This window comes from Puma concolor, chromosome D4, assembly GCF_028749965.1.
Source record: "Puma concolor isolate L17-30 chromosome D4, mPumCon1.1.hap2, whole genome shotgun sequence".
Classification (NCBI taxonomy): Eukaryota; Metazoa; Chordata; class Mammalia; order Carnivora; family Felidae; genus Puma; species Puma concolor.
In genome coordinates this window covers 24,977,488-24,995,477 of record NC_141679.1, presented here as the reverse complement: position 1 = coordinate 24,995,477, position 17,990 = coordinate 24,977,488, and the positions used below count along the sequence as shown (strand labels likewise).

The 17,990-nt window shown below is 47.0% G+C and overlaps 1 protein-coding gene across 10 annotated transcripts; it reads right to left on the bottom strand.

Annotated features, from left to right (window-relative positions):
• Window positions 1-1,009: 1,009 nt before the first annotated feature.
• On the bottom strand, window positions 1,010-14,850 carry IDNK (IDNK gluconokinase). 10 transcript variants are annotated; one of them, XM_086685079.1, is made up of 5 exons: window positions 14,671-14,850; window positions 9,304-9,334; window positions 8,768-8,854; window positions 3,574-3,617; window positions 1,010-1,705 (listed from the first exon to the last, which is right to left on the bottom strand). In XM_086685079.1, exons 1-5 carry the CDS (start codon window positions 14,718-14,720, stop codon window positions 1,360-1,362), a joined length of 558 nt encoding a protein of 185 aa, XP_086541205.1. In that variant the 5' UTR covers window positions 14,721-14,850; the 3' UTR covers window positions 1,010-1,359. The 10 variants fall into 10 exon arrangements, with proteins under 10 accessions (XP_086541205.1, XP_086541215.1, XP_086541214.1 ...); XM_086685089.1 differs by having other exon boundaries at window positions 14,708-14,842; XM_086685088.1 differs by having other exon boundaries at window positions 8,768-8,850; window positions 14,671-14,827.
• Window positions 14,851-17,990: the final 3,140 nt, after the last annotated feature.

Here is a 17,990-nt window from a genome sequence, read left to right as displayed (position 1 = left end):
TCTTTTCTTTTTGTGAGCAACTGCCTTCACTGAGAACTCTAGCCGGTGCCAGAGACGAGATGCCCTGTCTTTCCACCCCCACGTAAGCTACCTGAGAGCCAGAGCTTTGCATCCTCAAACCCTGCAGAGTGCCCATCCCAGTACCCAGTAGTGGGCCCACTGAGTACAGTGGACTGAGTCTTTCCTCTGTGACTAGGGGTGACTCTCAGCCAGCCTGAGCATGTTGACTGGCCGACTTGAAGGACCCTGAATAATGAGGACTGAAGTCAGGCAGGAGATGCCTCTCAGATATCCAGGCAGAGAGGAAGATCTGAGGTTTCACATGTTCCTTAAGCAAAGTCTGCCTACCTAGGAGGGCCCTTTCAGTCTCCTGGCATGCCAAGCACATATTCTACTTGTAGTTCCCAAGACAGACTGCATGCCCTTGTGAAAACAACTAGATAACTGGTTCCAAAACTCACTTTCTGGCCAGAGCTGATCAGTGGCCCATAGAGTAGCTGGATCCTGTGGCCTTGGTCAGGATAGAGGGATAAGGGAGCCTCTTTCTGGAGTCTCTGGGGGACAGGCTGAAACCCAGCCTGTGCTGGCCAGATTGCAGCTGCCCTGCCCAGGGCCCAGAATGCACCCTGCACAGCCTCACCTAGCTCAGCTGCTCCTGACACATTCCTGACCTTCGGGAAGGTTCATTTCATCTCTTGGCCACAGCAGCTCTGGTGTTCCTTCCTCACCCTAGACTCCACTGCTGATGGTTTTTGCAGTGGAAAAGCAGGTGGCTGACACCAGCCTGGTCTCATGGTGTCTCCATAAAATGAATGGGGACAGTTGGGGCACTGAGTTCCATGCTTCATCCATCGAAGTTCCACCTTTGCAACTTTTTATATCCATGAAGCTTATGTGCTTTTTATTTATCTTGGGAGAGAGGATTAGCAGATGGTCTGATGTGACTTGATGGTGAGCGGTCAATTTTGTACATTTCTGCTCCTGGGACCAATTTCCAGGGGATGCCAAGGATAGCCAAGTTTCATTTATTTGTCCAAATACAGGCATGATCAAGAATGTTCTAAATAAGGTCGTGATTTACAGCATTGATTATAGAATTCCCTCTGATCATATTTGAATTTCTGTGAAGCTTCACTTTCAAAGTTCCCTCCTGTCTCCTTCCAGTGTGCCAGGGCACAATGCCAAGAGTACCACAGATTCTTCGAATCGTACCCAAACACACATATCTCAGTACACTATGGTTGATTCACCTCAAGAATTTAGAATACAGTATTGACAAAGATACTAGAACGTAGTTTGAGTTGGGATAGAAATTTCTGCCTGATTGTTCCAGACCACTGATCTGAAACAGTTTTCATGTTATCTTAGAGTTCCCATAATTGTAGCAATTATCTCCGAAAGATTTTTGTCCACATTGATTTGGATGAAATTTTCTGGATCTGATGGGGGCTCCAGAGTATCAAACTGGGACTGCAGTAACTCAGGGGGCATAAAATGTCCTTTTCTTTTGAGTAAGCGTCCAGAGATGACCTCAAACGACCCACTCAGATAGACCACGAGGAGCTTCACCTCAGCTGGCTGTTTGTCCTTCCGCATCTGCTCACATTTCAGAGGTCCACCATCTTTTCCTCGTATTAAGATGTCTCTGTACACTTTCTTCAGAGCTGAACAGGCTAGAACCACATGCTGTCCGGAGGCTACATCTCTGTTAAAAAGTTGGGGGGGGGGGTTAACTAAAGAATAAGGTCATTTAAAATAATTGGTGTCAATTCCAGGTTAAGGACTCCAGTCCTAACTTCTCTGGCCAGCGGGAAGCATTACAAAATGGTGGTCAAGTATCAGGCAGTCCTGGCTTTGAGGTAAAGATCTTCCACTAGTGAACTGAGCCATCCTGGGCAGTTTACCTCCCTGAGCATCAGTTCATCGTCTGTTAGATGGGACTACTTAGAGTACCTGTCCATAGAAGTGTGGGGAGGAAAAGTTTATCAAGGTGCCCAGTACACAGAAGTGCTTGGTAGGTGTCAGTGTAGGATGTGGCTCAGCCACAGCATGCGGACATGGTGGCTGCCGGTGGGTATCGGTACCACACACACCTCGGTTCTCCACAGGTGTTCACAGTGACTTGAAGTTCACAGCTGGCTCCTCCCCATCCCTGCTCTACAATATGCTGGAAGAGTCTGGTAAAGTTACCAGTACAGAGCTGGAGAAAGGAGAAAAGGGAGTATCAGACTGTATGTGGTCAAGGTGAGCAGGATATGAGAAGCTTCCAGGGATGTGCTAAGAAAAAAATCTGAGCCAGAAATAGAGGCAGAGTGACAAGCACCAAAGAGGGAAAGCCGGCGTGCTCGGAGACTGCACAAGTAAGTGAGCCCCATGTCCACCCAGCTGCAGTGTGCCCCTGTCTGTGGTCAGGAGAGGCAGTCATTTTGAGGCTGGGAAGGGACTCAAGTAGAGGTGAAGGGTAAACCCCAGCTTGGGCACTTAGAATGTTTGCTTCCCAACTGAGAATTCTGAAGAGGTCTGCTTTCGCTCTATGGCCAGTGACACTTGAGACCCAGTGGATGGAGTGTATCATCAGCAACGAACTTATACGAACTCCTATCTGAGCCTTCTGGCTCTTCCCACCCACAAGCCGTGGGTAGGAGCTTGTCTTTTCTGGGTCTGGATATCTGATCTCTGCTCTCCTGAGGATCTTCCATTTCTGTGTACATCACAGGTCAGTGTATTCGATCTCTGACGAGTCTATTTATGTTATAGAGACCCAAGTGGTGGGAGTTCTCAAACTCTGAATCCCTAAACTCCTAAACTCTAATAAGCCCATGCAAGACAGGGTTTGCCAGCTACGTCAGTGCGGTGTGAAAAAGTAAACTGAATTTTTCATCTTAAGTATATTCTAATTGCATATGGGGCAGATGATTTAGGTTTGTAAAATAGGAAATTTCGTCCTCATTTTAGAAAGCAAGATTTATAAGCCATTCCCTGCCTTTTCTTTCTCCTCTACATCCCAACCAGGATTCCCAGGGGCCAGGTCCACGGATGAGTGGAGGGGACCTCGTTTGCTGCGAAGCATGATATAGAGCAGGACGATTTAGGCCTCCAATCCTGGTGACCAATTATCTGTTGACTTACAAATGACCCTAGGTTTTCCCTGCTTGGCCACAGCTTGAAATGGTGGTGATGTGGCTGTAACAGTGGTAGCACTGCTTACCCCCTTGTGAGCACTTCCTGCGTTTTTAGAGACTGTTCTAAGTGCCACCCATGCCTCATTTCAATTCTCACAATAATCTGTGAGTAGGAACTATATTTATCCCCATTTTCAAATGAAGAAATGGGTTTATGGAAGCCAAGTGGCTGCCAAGATTCCTAGATAATTGTGGAACTGTCTAGAAGCTGTCTCTAGAACCCAACTAAATTATATGTCTCTGGTTGATTAAAATCATTGTTGGTTACTTGACAGAAGTGCACTCCATTACTGGGATCCTTTATCATCAGTCAGTAGTGATTTCTTTCAAGAGTGTATTTTCCCCCCTCTACCTTCTGATGAGTTTTCTTTAAGGCCTGATGCTCTCTTACCTTAGTAAGATGTCATGTAACTTGCAGAGCCATGGAATCCTGTCCTGAAATTAAAGCAGACACAAAGTGACTTTCCCAGGTACTGTTTATTTGTACAGAAACATAGTTAATGGTGATCATCAGTGTTAAAGTCCAGAGAGAACTTAGTGGTTTTGAGAAGTAAGCCACATGCAAGGCTGTGGTGTGGGGTCAAGTCACTGGGTGGTTCCACACAGCAACATTATGATGGGATTAGTGCTGATTGAAGAAGAGACTAGGGAGCTAATGTGTACTCTCTCTCTTCTGTGCCACAACCCCTCATACCCCCCTGCACCTGCAAGCCAGGAAGAGGGCCCTCACCAAGAGCCTGACCATGCCAGCATCTTGATCTTGGACTTCCAGCCTCCAGAACTGTGGGAACTAAATGTCTTTTGTTTTTTTTCAATGTTTATTTATTTTTGGGACAGAGAGAGACACAGCATGAACGGGGGAGGGGCAGAGAGAGAGGGAGACACAGAATCGGAAACAGGCTCCAGGCTCTGAGCCATCAGCCCAGAGCCTGACGCGGGGCTCGAACTCACGGACCGCGAGATCGTGACCTGGCTGAAGTCGGACGCTTAACTGACTGCGCCACCCAGGCGCCCCTAAATGTCTTTTGTTTAAGACTCCAGTTGGTGGTATTTTCTTACAGTGGTCCAAGCTGACCAAAACTCATCTGAAAAACCATCTGGGCCCGGGGCCTTTTTTTTAAGAGGAGATCTCTGATTACAGATTCAACTTTTTTAATGAGCATTGTGTTATATTCAGGTTTTCTATTCTTTCTTTCTTTTTGAGAGAGAGCACACATGTACACATGACTGGGGGAAGGGAGGAGAGAGAGAGAATCTTAAGCAGGCTCAGTGCTCCCTCAGTACAGAGCCCAGTGTGGGGCTTGATCTCAAGACCTTGAGATCATGACCTGAGTCAAAATCAAGAGTCAGATGCTTAACCGAATGAGCCACCCAAGGCACCCCAGGTTTTCTATTCTTGATTCAGTTTTGGTATTTGAAATGGCAGGAAGAGACTACACATATAATTAGATCTCTGGACCCTCCTGATTTTTTTTCTTTTTCTTTTTCTTTCTCTCTTTTTTTTTTTTTTTTTTTTTTGAGAGGGTGCCTGTGTGAGAGCGAGGGAGGGGCAGAGGGAAAAGGAGAGAAAGAGAGACTCCCAAACAGGCTCTGCACTCAGCGTGGAGCCCAAAGCAGCACTCAGTCTCACAACCGTGAGATCATGACCTGAGCTGAAATGAAGAGTTGGATGTTCAACTGACTGAGCCACCCAGGTGCCCCAGGACCCTCTTGATACTTAAGCCAAATGCAGCATCAGTAAGATCATGTTTCCATTTGGGAAGAAAAAGAATAGTCTCTGCCACCAGATCACTGCCCTTCAAGCCCATTTTCCCACAGTAATTTATATTTTTCTATGAAACAGTCTAATTTTATCTAAGCCTTCAAATTTACTAACATCGGTTTGTTCACAGCCCTCTTTTCATCCCTACTCTTTTAAAAAATATATTTATTTTGAGGGAGAGAGAGTGAGCATGATGTGGGGAGTCAGGGGGACAGAGAGGGAGAGAGAGAATCCCAAGCAGTTCCGTGCTGTCAGTATGGCTCCTGACTCAGGGCTTTATCCCACGAACCATGAGATCATGACCTCTGCCAAAATCTGCCAAAATCAAGAGTCAGATGCTGAACCGGCAGAGCCACCGAGGTGCCCCCCAAATTTCTATACAGGGCAAATATTACATTTATAATCAGGAAATTTTTTCTCAAAAAAAACCCTCGTTTGGGGCACGTCTTCATTTCGGCTCAGGTCATAATCTCACGGTTGTGAGGTCCAGCCCTATGTTGCACTCAGCGCTGGGTGTGAAGCCTGTTTGGGATTCTCTCTCCCTTGCCCTATGCCCCTACCCCTCTCGCGCTCTCTCTCTCTCTTTCTCAAGGGAAAAAAAAAATTCCTCCTTCAACAGACTTTGAAGTCTTAAGTGTCACTGTGGGCTGCCAGGACAGCACGGGCCTGGCACATAGAGAAGACTGAGAGCTTGCAAATACTTCACCATCACTCTCCTACTAACATCCTATCACAGCCTGGGTGGCATATCTCTCTCTAGACCAGCACTGTCCACTAGAGCTTTCTGTCATGATCGAAGTGTTCTCTGTGCTGTCTCGGTGGTAGGCACTGGCCACATGTGGCTATTGAACACTTGAAATGTGGCAGTGTAATCCAAGAACTGGAGTTCACATTTTATTTCGTATTAATTTACATCTAAATAGCCTTATGGAGCCCTTGGAATATTTGACTCAGGTTCTTTCAACTCAAACCTCAGCCCTCCAAGCACAAAATCAAGCCTTCCTGAGACTCTTCCCCAGAGGAACCTGAACCTCTGCCCCGACTTTCCACTTGATCCTCATCTCGGTATCTCAGGGGCGGGGCTGGTTGCTAGGTGACCAGGAGGGGCCACTGGTGCCAGCCCAGCTCTGACCTACACCTTCATTCTTGGCTGGGCTGTCGTTAAAAATGTAAACCATCTGCTGTTCTAGCTCTTTCTCTCCCTGACAGAAAGTCTAAAGTCTGGCCAACTTGTATGGTTTCTTCTCAATATATTTAGCAAGTCATTATGTTTCGTCCAGGAACTCATAACCTTTTCTTCTGTACAATAAACTCTTCTGAATGCTACTCCCTCCCCCCACCCACACTGCCCACCTAAAAGCCTCACTTGTGGGGGCGCCTGGGTGGCGCAGGCGGTTAAGCGTCCGGCTTCAGCCAGGTCACGATCTCGCGGTCCGGGAGTTCGAGCCCCGCGTCAGGCTCTGGGCTGATGGCTCGGAGCCTGGAGCCTGTTTCCGATTCTGTGTCTCCCTCTCTCTCTGCCCCTCCCCCGTTCATGCTCTGTCTCTCTCTGTCCCAAAATTAAATAAACGTTGAAAAAAAAAATTAAAAAAAAAAAAAAAAGCCTCACTTGTGGACGAGAGAGAGGCTCTTTAAGTGCCATTTTAGAATCCATCCATTTGGGTTGTTTTACTTCGTTCTTTAGCTTAACTTTTACTTGCACTCACCAAGGAGAAAAATAATGCTGGCGCAGTCCCATTTTACACACTGTAGAAATGGTCTGTGTTATACCTACAAGACTGTGTAGATAGATTAGCAACAATAAGTAAGTGATAACTTACTGAATGCTTTGTGCACTTCACTGTGACTATTTTTTTTTAGTATTACCTCATTTAATCCTCCCAAGAACCCAATGAAATGGGTCCTGTTTACCATCCCTACTTCACAGGAGGAAAATGAGGCACAGAGAGACTGAGCCACTTGCCAAAGGCCACACAAGCTGAGTGGTGGAGACAGGTTGTCTGCACTGTGTCCATCATCTCTAGTGTCATGCCATTATTATGCTTCCATTGTGACTCTGAATCTCTTTTATGGTTCCCTCCTCCTGTCTTCTCAAGTCAAATGTTGCAAATCTCATTAAAAATTTTTTTAAAATATTTATTTATTTTTGGGAGACAGAGTGCAAGCAGGGGAGGGGCAGAGAGAGAGAGGGAGACACAGAACCTGAAACAGGCTCCAGGCTCCGAGATGTCAGCACAGAGCCTGACACGGGGCTCGAACCCACGAAGTGTGGCATCATGACCTGGGCTGAAGTCGGATGCTCAACCGACTGAGCCACCCAGGCGCTCCGCAAGTTTCACTTTGATGGTTCCAAGTTTGAATCTTTGCCAACTCAAGCCACACTCCCTGAAACAGAGAGTGTCCCGCAAGGCGGGACAAAGGGCAGACAGTGAGATAGTGGCAGCATGTCTGGGGCCAAGGTCACTGAAAGTGAAAAGGTCGGTGTCGGTCTTTGGCCAGTTCCACTCTGTTCCCGCCCTTTGGACACACCTGCCCTGTGAGCCTGGCAGGGGGCCCTGCTCTCAGCTGCTGAGGGGACCTGGCCCTCACATATCACCTGGGCTACAGCTGGTTATACCAGTGAGTCCGCAGTTAGTACGTCTGCTTTGAGAGGGACCCTTAGGAAGTGGTCTCGTGACAGTGCATAAAGGAATGAGGTTACTATTCATTCATTCCTTCTCTCCTTCATTTGTTCACTTACAACTGTGCCACAAGTATTTTCTGACATTTACTGTGTGTCTGGCCTTGGGGGTTTATAATGGTTAACAGGCCACAGTCCTTGCCCTTTCAGAAGGAAAATCTAGTCATAGAGAGAAATATTAATCAAGTTCTCACACCATCAAATGCCAAGTTGCAAATGGGACCAGGGCAGTGGGGGCTGTGGTGTTGCAAGAGTTTGTATTACAGGAGGTCTGCCCTTAGTAGGTCCAGGAGAGCTTCCCTGAAGAGGTGGCATGGGAGCGGAGCTGTGAATATGAGCAGGGTTAACAGAAGAGGGGACAGCAGTGCATTCCAGACAGTGGGAACTGCAGATACAAGGGCCCTGCGGGCAAGAGCGTAGCAGTAGAAGTGACTGAAAGGGGCCAGGGTTGGGGTGCCTGGCTGGCTCAGGTGGTTTCGGCTCAGGTCATGATCTCCCGGGTTTGTGAGTTCAAGCCCCACCTCGGGCTCTGAGCTGAGCAAGGAGCCTGCTTGAGTTTCTATCTCCCTCTCTCTCTGCTCCTCTCCCCCACTCATGCTCTCTCTCAAAAGAAAGAAATAAACATTAAAAAAAAAAGAAGAAAGGGGCCAAGGTGGCTCTGGTGGAGAGAGGGATGGCTCTGGTGGAGAGAGGGAGGGTGGGCACACTCCCACAGGAGTGGGGCATATTGAGGCCTTTAGGTTTTGACCCTGAGATGGGTGGGAAACTTCCAAAGGGCTGGATTTGGATCTGTAGTGATCACTCTGGCTTTAGGGTAGATAAGAGTCTGGTGACGGTGACCCTGGGGAGAGAGGATGAAGGCACAGGTCTGGGGCACAGGAGGGCCTCTGCCCTCTCAGGAATGTAATCTGCAGATTAAAAGCCTGCAACAAAGTGTCCTGGCAGGGTGGTATCGTCCTGACTCTGCGTTCAGAGAGAAGTTCAGGGCCAAAGCTGACACATGCAGGACCCCCATGTGCCTGGCTTTGGAGCACTGTGCGCGGGTCCCCTCATGCAGGAACTCTCCCACGCCAGGTGCTGCGAGATCTCCACCCCTAGCCCCTGGCCGGAGCATCTGTGTTGGAAACAGATGGCAAACATTACCTGGTCATTCAGCGGGATCCCTTTTTCCATCTTCATTTGATTTTCCTCCGGGTGATAGTCATCTGCATCATAGAATTTCCAACCTAACTTTAAGAACAAAGTGAAACAGTGTGTGTGGCAGGCAGTGTGGCCCATGTGACAACCATCACTAATACCGCCCAGCAGGTGTGGAGATGAGCCTGCACCCTTTTCCTCACCAGCAGCCCAAGGACCACCCTCCCCCCCCCCCCCCCCCCCCCCGCCCCACCGGCCTCCCCTCCACCTGCTGCTCCCCACCCCTGGGGTGGGGGGGAGGGAAGAAGCAGGGAGGCCCTGATGCCATGTCACTATCCCAGCTCCCAGGGCTGCTGCTTCCTTTCATTCATCACTATTGGTGATCACCATAGAGAAAAACAAAATTCTCCATTGGGTTTCACAAGCCATGCCCATGGTTTGTTTGACAAACCCCAACAGGCCAGAAGAAAGGGCGCATAAGGGAGAGAAGCAAAGAGACAGCACAACGGGGCTGGAAATTGGGAGGCATCAGAACAGGTTACCTCGGATGCCAACAGGGAGCCCACGGTAGATCTGTGGAGAGGACACAGAGGTTCAGGTGACTGCCCTTCCCAACCCTCATGTGCCTCCCACCATGCAGGGGTGCCCTGGGACACAGGCAGCTGCCCCGCTGTGTTGAAACCCACTAACTTTATGATACTGAAGCAGTGACAGTAATGTTCTTGACCCTGGAGTCTAGAGCATGACATTAGTTTCCTCCAGGAATTTAAATGACGTAATTGGGGCACTGGGGTGGCTCAGTCAGTTAAACATCTGGCTCTTGACTTTGGCTCAGGTCATGATCTCATGGTTCATGAGTTCAAGTCCCACATTGGGATCCATGCAGACAGTACAGAACCTGCTTGGGATTCTCTTCCCCTCCCTGCTTGTGCTCTCTTTCTCTCTCAAGATAGATAAATAAACTTAAAAAAATATTGGGTGGGGGGTGGCGCCTGGGTGGCTCAGTTGATTATGCATCCAACTTTGGCTCAGGTCATGATCTCATGGTTTGTGAGTTTGAGCCCCGCATTGGGCTCTGTGCTGACAACTCAGAGCCTGGACCCTGCTTCTGATTCTGTGTCTCCCTTTTTCTCTGCCCCTCCCCTGCTTGTGCTCTGTCTCTCTCTCTCTCTCAAAAATAAATAAACATAAAAAAACACCCTTTTTTTAAAATTGGGGTGCCTGGGTGGCTCAGTCCATTGAGCGTCTGACTTCGGCTCAGGTCACCATCTCACAGTTCGTGAGTTTGGGCCCCACGTCGGGCTCTGTGCTGATAGCTCAGAGCCTGGATCCTGCTTTGGGTTCTGTCTTCCCCTCTCTCTGCCCCTCCCCCGCTCACACTCTGTCTCTGTCTCTCAAAAATGAATAAACGTTAAATTAAAAAAAAACTTTAAATGACATAATTACTGATTACCACTAATTTTCTTTTCCAAAAAGCAATACAGTAAAACCTTGGGTTATGAGTAAATTGCTCTGCGAGTGTTCCGCAAGACGAGCAAACATTTCTAATAAATTTTAACTTGATAAACCTGTGATATCTTGTGCAATCCTAGTAGTACATGATGCTAAATATCACATGATCGCAACTGAACCAATTGTTCTAGAAATTTGCTTTGATATACAAGTGCTTTGGATTATAAGCATGTTTCTGGAACGAATTATGCTCACAACCAAGGTTTTACTGTATATAAGATCTCATTAAACTGAAGTTCTTCCTGAAGCTTTTTGGTCCCTGTTCTATAGATAATTATATTTTGAGAAAAAGTACTGAATAAAGATAAGATTCTACTGAGGATATTGGAAGGAGGGGTCTGACGGGGGGGTGGGTGTGGGGCAGGGTTTCAACCTCCCAGGACAAGGTTCAAGGAGCTCATAAAAGCATTAACACCTTGTCTGGGGGTTAACAGAGACACACTCTTAAAATTTGGGATGAGAATCACCAGTACTCATTCAACCCTGGAGGGAAATGTCCTCTGTGCAGCGCATCTGAATAGGCCCCGCTAGAACCCTACCAGGCAGCACTCTTGGTGAGAATGGCTTGGGTCTCAGCACCTAATGTCTGGCCACCGTCTCCCTCTGGCCACTAAATAGCCATGTGCTTCTGTGCAAGTTGGCCTCCAAACCCTTTTCATCACCTGCAAAACAGGGGAACTGAGCTACGTTTACCCACTCACTACTCATTTCGTTCAGCCAGTGCTTACTGAGCACCTACTAGTCCCCAGGATATGGTTGGCACACTGCCATGTGCTCCCAGCCACCCTGAGGCTTGTGGTCTAGCGCCCTGGGGTCAGGGTGCAGGCTGGCAGACAGTTCATGATAACTCAAGTCCCTTCTTGCCCTCAATTTCTAATCCGCTGCCCAAATGCCAGTCATTGTAGGACCACCTTCAGAATTTTGATTTTATCCTCCTACTGTGTCCTCATGCCCTCCCTCCGAAGTTTTGCATCCCTTCTCTACAGTTATTTACTTGGTTTGTTTAAAGTTTTGTTTATTTAAGTAATCTCCACAACACAACATGGGGCTTCAACTCATGACCCTAGGGTCAAGAGTTGTATGCTCTTTGGACTGAACCAGCCAGGTACCCCTACTTGATGTTTTTTTTTAATTTAATTGCTTCATTTTTTAAAGTTAAGTGAATGTGTTAAAGAAGGAAACTTTTTTCCTTCCTACCAGAAGCCATCATTACTTGCCTTAAATGGAAGGTAATCAAAAAGATGTATACAATTAAAATAAGACCCTGCTCACATTCTAGCTGGATTCCAGGGTTCTGTCTCTCTTTTGTTACGAAGGTATCAGGGAGGTGTTAGAGATACATGTGTGCCCAACTGAGACCTGCTCCCCGATGTAACCAAAGGATTGATGAGGACTGGGACTTGTCCCACTAGGTTCACTGTGCTGAAGCCCGCACAGGGTGACATTGCAGCCTACTGGCGACTAACTCCACAGCCAGAGAAGCCCGAGCTGTGCATAACGGAAGTCACACTTAGGACTAAGATTAGCCAGGAATGAACACGTCAGCCACCACTCACAATTTAAAAGAAGAGCTAACTAGATTTGGGTGTAGACTGGTAGGGAGGAGATAGAAGGAAAAGGAAAAGTCTACTGTCTACTGCTCTATCCAAACCTAAACCAGAGAACAGCTGGACTCAAAGCGGTCAGGGACAGGGACTCCCCAGCAGGAATAAGTCACAGTGCTCAGCTCAGAGCTAAGACTCACGGGAGTAAGCATTACAACTCAGGCTGGGACCCAAAGGTCTCCAAGCGAGTTGGTGTACATCAGGATTAAGGAGACTGAAAACAAAAACCAGTAGGACAGTGGCGGTAGGTGGGGGCACAGATTAAATGCAAAAGATTTTCAGAGGGCCTGAGCTCATGTCATCAACAGAAGGAAACCTGGAAAGAAGCAGAGGGTGGCTTCACGAAGGCTGTTAACATATAAACAAAACTAACATTGCCGCCTACTCAAATAGTTTGTTCATTCATTTGTTCATTCATTCATGCATTAGGTCAGCAAATATTTACTAAGCATCTACTACGCGCCAGGCATAAACAAAAAGGAAAAAACAGATCCCTTACATCCAGATAGGGGAGGGAGAGGCAATAAACATAGTAAATAAGTAAAATTATTACTTGACATTACTTTGTTTTAACAATGGCTTAACTGCAATCTTTCTGGCTTGAGACTATTGTTTTCTTGAGCCATTTTTTCCCTTGTAAATGTTATAGAGTGTAATTTAAAATTCTGCAAGGCCCTATCAGGGGCTCAGAAAAGTCACCAAAGAACTCAATGTCACTACATCCATTGATCAACATAATCAATTCTCATCTCATTTTATTACTTGGCCTATCACCGTCAGAGGGCTCAGGGTTCAGGCCTTGGCCAGCATCTTTATCTTTACTCACTCCCTTGGTGATCTCAACATCTATGTCTTTAAATATATCTGTGTACCAAGGATCCCTACATTTATTTCTAAAGTTCTTCTCCTGAACTCTGGACTTTATACCCAATCAACCACTTGACAAATCCACTTGGATGACTGATAGGCAGTTCACCACATCCCACATTGAGCTCCTGATATATTTTTCCCTAAACCTGCTCTGCTTACTGCTTCCCCATCAGTCAATGGCAACCCCCTTCCTTCCAATTACGCAAGCCAAAAATCTTGAAGTCATCCTTAACACCTCTCTCCCTCTCTCATACCCCACATCCAGTCCATCAACACATCCTTCTGGTTCTACCTTCAGAATATCTCCAGCATATGATCACTTCTCTTCACCTTCGTTGTTTCTGTGACCTCATCTCCCATCATTCAGATGCAATGGCTTCCCTGGTAGTCCACCAAGAAACCAAGCCTCCTGGGCTTTGTGCTTGCCATTCTGCCTGCCTATAATGATCTTTCCCTAGCAGTCCATCAGGCTTAGTCTCCCACTTCTTGTGGGTCTTGTGCAAAATACCACTGCCTCAGAGGAGCCTTCCCTCACTGTCCTGCCTGCTGTTCTTTGTTCTACTATTTTCCCCTGGCCCACTGACCACTGCTGGCATGCTATGTACATGTATTTATTCAGTTACTGTCTGTTTCCCATACTAGAATGTGAACTCTTTGAGGGCAGGGATTTTATCTGTCCTATTCAATATATATCAGTGACACAGAGTCAGGATTGAGCTCTATAAATATTTACTGAATGCATGAATATCATAACCACATAAGTCAGATGGTTCAGCCACCAGCCTCCCAATCTAATCCAAGGCAGAGAGGGGTACATGAATTGCCCAAGCTCACACAACCAGGCAGCTGTGTGATCTCTGGCTCGAGACACCCACTTCGTCACACCACAGAAGCAGTCTTACATTCTTCTTCAAATCATACAACAGCTAAGGACTTTCTGACTCCCTGTTTTATTTTAATTTTATTTCAAGAACCCCCCAAATTAATTTCTCAGGATACCAGGCTAAAAACGCCACAATAATTTTGAAAACCTAAACTTTCCTACCTGGAGCAAGAAAGAGTCTTTAATATATACTTGACCACACAAGCAGTTCCTGGTCCAGAAAATTCTAGGAGGGTATTATAAGGCCTTTGAAGCTATGATAATTCACTTGATTAAGATCTGTCTTCTGCTGCCTGGGGTGGAATGCTGCTGTAGCTGCCTTTTCCGGTAAAAAGCAAGGTAGAGTTTGGTCTAATCAGGAAGCCAAAGTCTAGCTCACAGTCCCCACGTTGGCCAGACCGGGCTAGGCAGAGGCTTTGTGGCATCCGGTGTACCTCCTTGCAAACCCTTGGGGGTTTTGTGACGCCTTATTAACACTGACTCCTTCCAGTTTAAGCTGATAAACGCTGATCACAGAACAGAGAAAACAGACCAGGAGGTGAAATTCTCTTCCTAAAATCCAATCACAAAAGTCCAGCACCTCTCAGGAGGGAGCTGCTGCTCCAGATCTGACCAAGATCTGTGGGAGACTGGAACCCTGTGTAGGGAGAGGTTTGTCTCTGTGCTTTGGGCCTTGTTCTGACCGGAGGCTCCCAAACTCGGGCACTTGTGACTGCAGGAGCCATTGCGGGTGGCGCCCCAGCAGGTGCCTCTTTACAAAGGGCTTTCGCCAAGAGCCTCTCGATTTATAGGCGGAGAACCCTGGTCTCGGATGTGGTCCCCGGCCAGCACCCCCCACCCCCGGGCGCGGGCAGGTTGGAGGGTGGGGAGAGGGAGCATGTGCCCCGGGCCTCCGCTTCCTCATCGGCAAAGGGAAGCGGGGGGCTCCCGAGAAGCCTGCGTCCCCCGCGGGTCCGGCACGGTGACTCAGGCTCTGGCCTCCGCCGCGCGCGCCGCCTCCTCCAGTGCGCCCCCCGCGCCCCCGGCCCTCCTGGACCTACTTCCCCGAGCCGCTCACGCCCATCACCAGCAGCGCACCCGGCGCGGCCATGACCCGGATGCCGGCTCCTTCCCGCCGCCTTCCGGGGCCCGTCCGCCCTGCCTCCCCGGCCACTTAGAACCGAGCGGCCCGCGGGCCGGGGAACCCTGTCCCCCGCCCCCGCCGCACGGCTCCGCCTCTCCCACCGCCCGGCTCTGTGCCCCGCCCCCGCCCCCGCCCTCGCCCTCGCCAAGTGGCTCTGCCTTGCCCCGCCCCTCCTCCGCCCCGCCCCGCCCCCGCCGCATGGCTCCGCCTCCTCGAAACAATAAAGCTGACATAGAGCGCTTATCTAATGAGTGTTTCAATAGCCCTGCACTAACTTTGTTTCATTCCTACTTAGCTAGAGAGGGTGTTCCTGGATAGGCGTTGTATAGATGAAGAAATCGAGACTTGGAGAGGAGGCACCTCCTTTTCATGGTTTTGAAGATGTCATATTTTTGAGATGGCAGTACTCCCCAAATTGATCTACCAATTCAGCGCATCTCCATCAAAATCCCAGCTGACTTCTTGCAGAAATTGACAACCTGATCCTAAAATTCATATGGACACTCAAAGGATATAGATAGAAACAATCTTGAAAAGGAAGAACAAAGTTGGAGAATTCACACTTTCCATTTACAAAACATGCTATAGCTATATACTCATAAAAACCAATGTCGTACTGGCATAAGGATACTCATATAGACCAGTGGACTAGATCTGACAGTCTAGGAATAAATCCATATACTCAATGGAAACTGATTTCTAGCAAGGGTGCCAGGACAATGCAATGTGGAAAGAATAGTCTTCTCAACAAATGATGCTGGGACAACTGGATATCCACATGAATAAGAATGAAGTTGAACCCCTACCTCAACCATATACAAAATTTACTCAAAATAGATCAGAGACTTAAATGTAAAAGCTAAAACTCCAAAAGCTGTTAGAAGAAAACATAAGCATAAATCTTTGTGAACTTGGAAGAGGGAATGGTTTCTTAGATCTGGCCCCTAAAACACAAGAAATAAAAGAAAAAAAAGATAAATTGGACTTCATCAAAATTAAAAGCTTTGTGCTGCAAAGGGCACCATTAGGGAAGTGAAAAGACAACCCACAGAATGACAGAAACTTTTTCCAAGTCACATATATGATAAGAGGCTTGGATTTAGAAGATATGAAGAAAACTTACAACTCAACAATAAAAAGACAAATAACCCCATTAAAAAGTGGACAAAAGATCTTAATAGACCTTTCTCCGAAAAAGATATACGAATGGAAAATAAACACATGAAAATAAGCTCCACATATTAGCCACGAAGGAAATGCAAATTAAAATGACATTAAGATACCACTTCATGCCCACTAGCATGACTATAATCAAGACTGATGGGGCGCATGAGTGGCTCAGTGGGTTAAGCATCTGACTTTGGCTGAGGTCATGATCTCATGGTTCATGAGTTTGAGCCCTGTATCGGGCTCTGCGATGACAGCTCAGAGCCTAGAGCCTGTTTCAGATTCTGCGTCTCCCTCTCTCTCTGCCCCTCCCCTGCTCACGCTCTGTGTGTGTATGTCTTTCTCGGAAATAAATAAATATTAAAAAAAAAAAAAAGAAAGAAAAGGACATGCCCAGCAGACAGCCTACCCCTGCTTGACTGTCAGCAGATTTGGCTCTGGGTTTGTGAGAACAGTGAGGGCCAGCAGTGTTGGGTCATCTGGAAACAGCTCTCTAGACCAGAAAGCCCCTGCATACATGGCCACTGGCCTCAGAAACAGCCAAAGGAGGCACTTAAGAGGAGCCTGAGAGCACCCTCCTGTTTTTCTGTAGCAACCGTCTCAAACTTTCTGGTCTCTACTCTAATATCAGACCGCCCTCCACCCACAGCCTCCTCCGCTGTCTACAGATGACTGAATTATTTTCCCTATTGTCAGAGACTGAAGAAACCTCTGCTCCCCCCCACCCCCGCCACCATTGCATTAAGATGGTGTTGCAACAAAGTATTTGGTCTTAGGGCTCTGAAACTCTTAGAAATTATTATTTAAAAAAAACAAACAACTTTTTAATGTTTATTTACATTTGACAGAGAGAGAGAAAGAGAAAGTGTGTGAGCAGGGGAGGGACAGAGAGAGATGGACACAGAATCCAAAACAGGTTCCAGGCTCTGAGCTGTCAGCACAGAGCCCAGTGTAGGGCTTGAACCCACGAACTGTGAGATCATGACCTGAGCCGAAATCAGATGCTCAACCCACTGAGCCACCCAGGTGCCCCTCACTCTTAGAAATTATTGAGGACCCCAAAGAGCTTTTGTATGTAAGGATGGTATCTATTGATATTAACTGCATTAAAAATTACCACTGAGAAATTTAAAAATATTTATTAATTTGTTTAAAAATGAAAATAATTTGGGGCACCTGGGTGGCTCAGTCGGTTGAGCGTCGGACTTCGGCTCAGGGCACGATCTCACGGTTTGTGAGTTCAAGCCCCACATGGGACTCACTGCTGTCAGCTCAGAGCCTGCTTCGGGTCCTCTGTCCCCACTTTCTCTGCCTGTCTCCTGCTCACACACACACACACTCTCAGAAATGAATAAACATTTTTAAAAAATTAAAAAAATGAAAATGAAAATAATAAGCCCATTACATGCTAACATAAATTTTAAGAAAAATGTTTTCTGAAACTAAAATTATCAATGACAAGGATGACATTATTTTATATTTTTGCAAACCTCTTTGATGTCTGGCTTCACAGATCACTGTTCAATAGAATACCTGCTTCTGTATTCAATCAATATGTTGTTCTTGTTTGAAGTATATGAAGAAAATATGGCCTCACATGGAAATGCATTAGAAATGGTGGGTGGGGTGGAGGTGGGGCTATTTTGCAATCTTTTAAGAGAGCTGTCCATATTCTTCTTTAATATATTGAAACTTGATAAGTGGGAGTTTCTTAAAGTCTAGTAGCAATGTGGAATCTGAAACCATACAAATGAGCTTTTTGTATTCTCTTACATTAAAATCCCTTCACCTGTCTTACACTTTCTTTTTTTTAATATTTTTTTAACGTTTATTTATTTTTGAGACAGGGAGAGACAGAGCATGAACGGGGGAGGGTCAGAGAGAGAGGGAGACACAGAATCTGAAACAGGCTCCAGGTTCTGAGCTGTCAGCACAGAGCCAGATGCGGTGCTCGAACTCACGGACCAAGAGAGATCAAGACGTGAGTTGAAGTCGGAAGCTTAACCAACTGAGCCACCCAGGGGCCCCACCCGTCTTACCCTTTCAATGGATCTTTTACCCATGCAATGG

Excerpts from the sequence above, each read along its gene's own strand:
- IDNK (XM_086685079.1), bottom strand. The coding sequence starts at position 14,720 with ATGGCCGCGCCGGGTGCGCTGCTGGTGATGGGCGTGAGCGGCTCGGGG. Across the intron at positions 9,335-14,670 it reads GGCGTGAGCGGCTCGGGGAA|ATCTACCGTGGGCTCCCTGT; the intron begins GTAGGTCCAGGA and ends TCCTCTCCACAG. Across the intron at positions 8,855-9,303 it reads GCTCCCTGTTGGCATCCGAG|TTAGGTTGGAAATTCTATGA; the intron begins GTAACCTGTTCT and ends TTGTTCTTAAAG.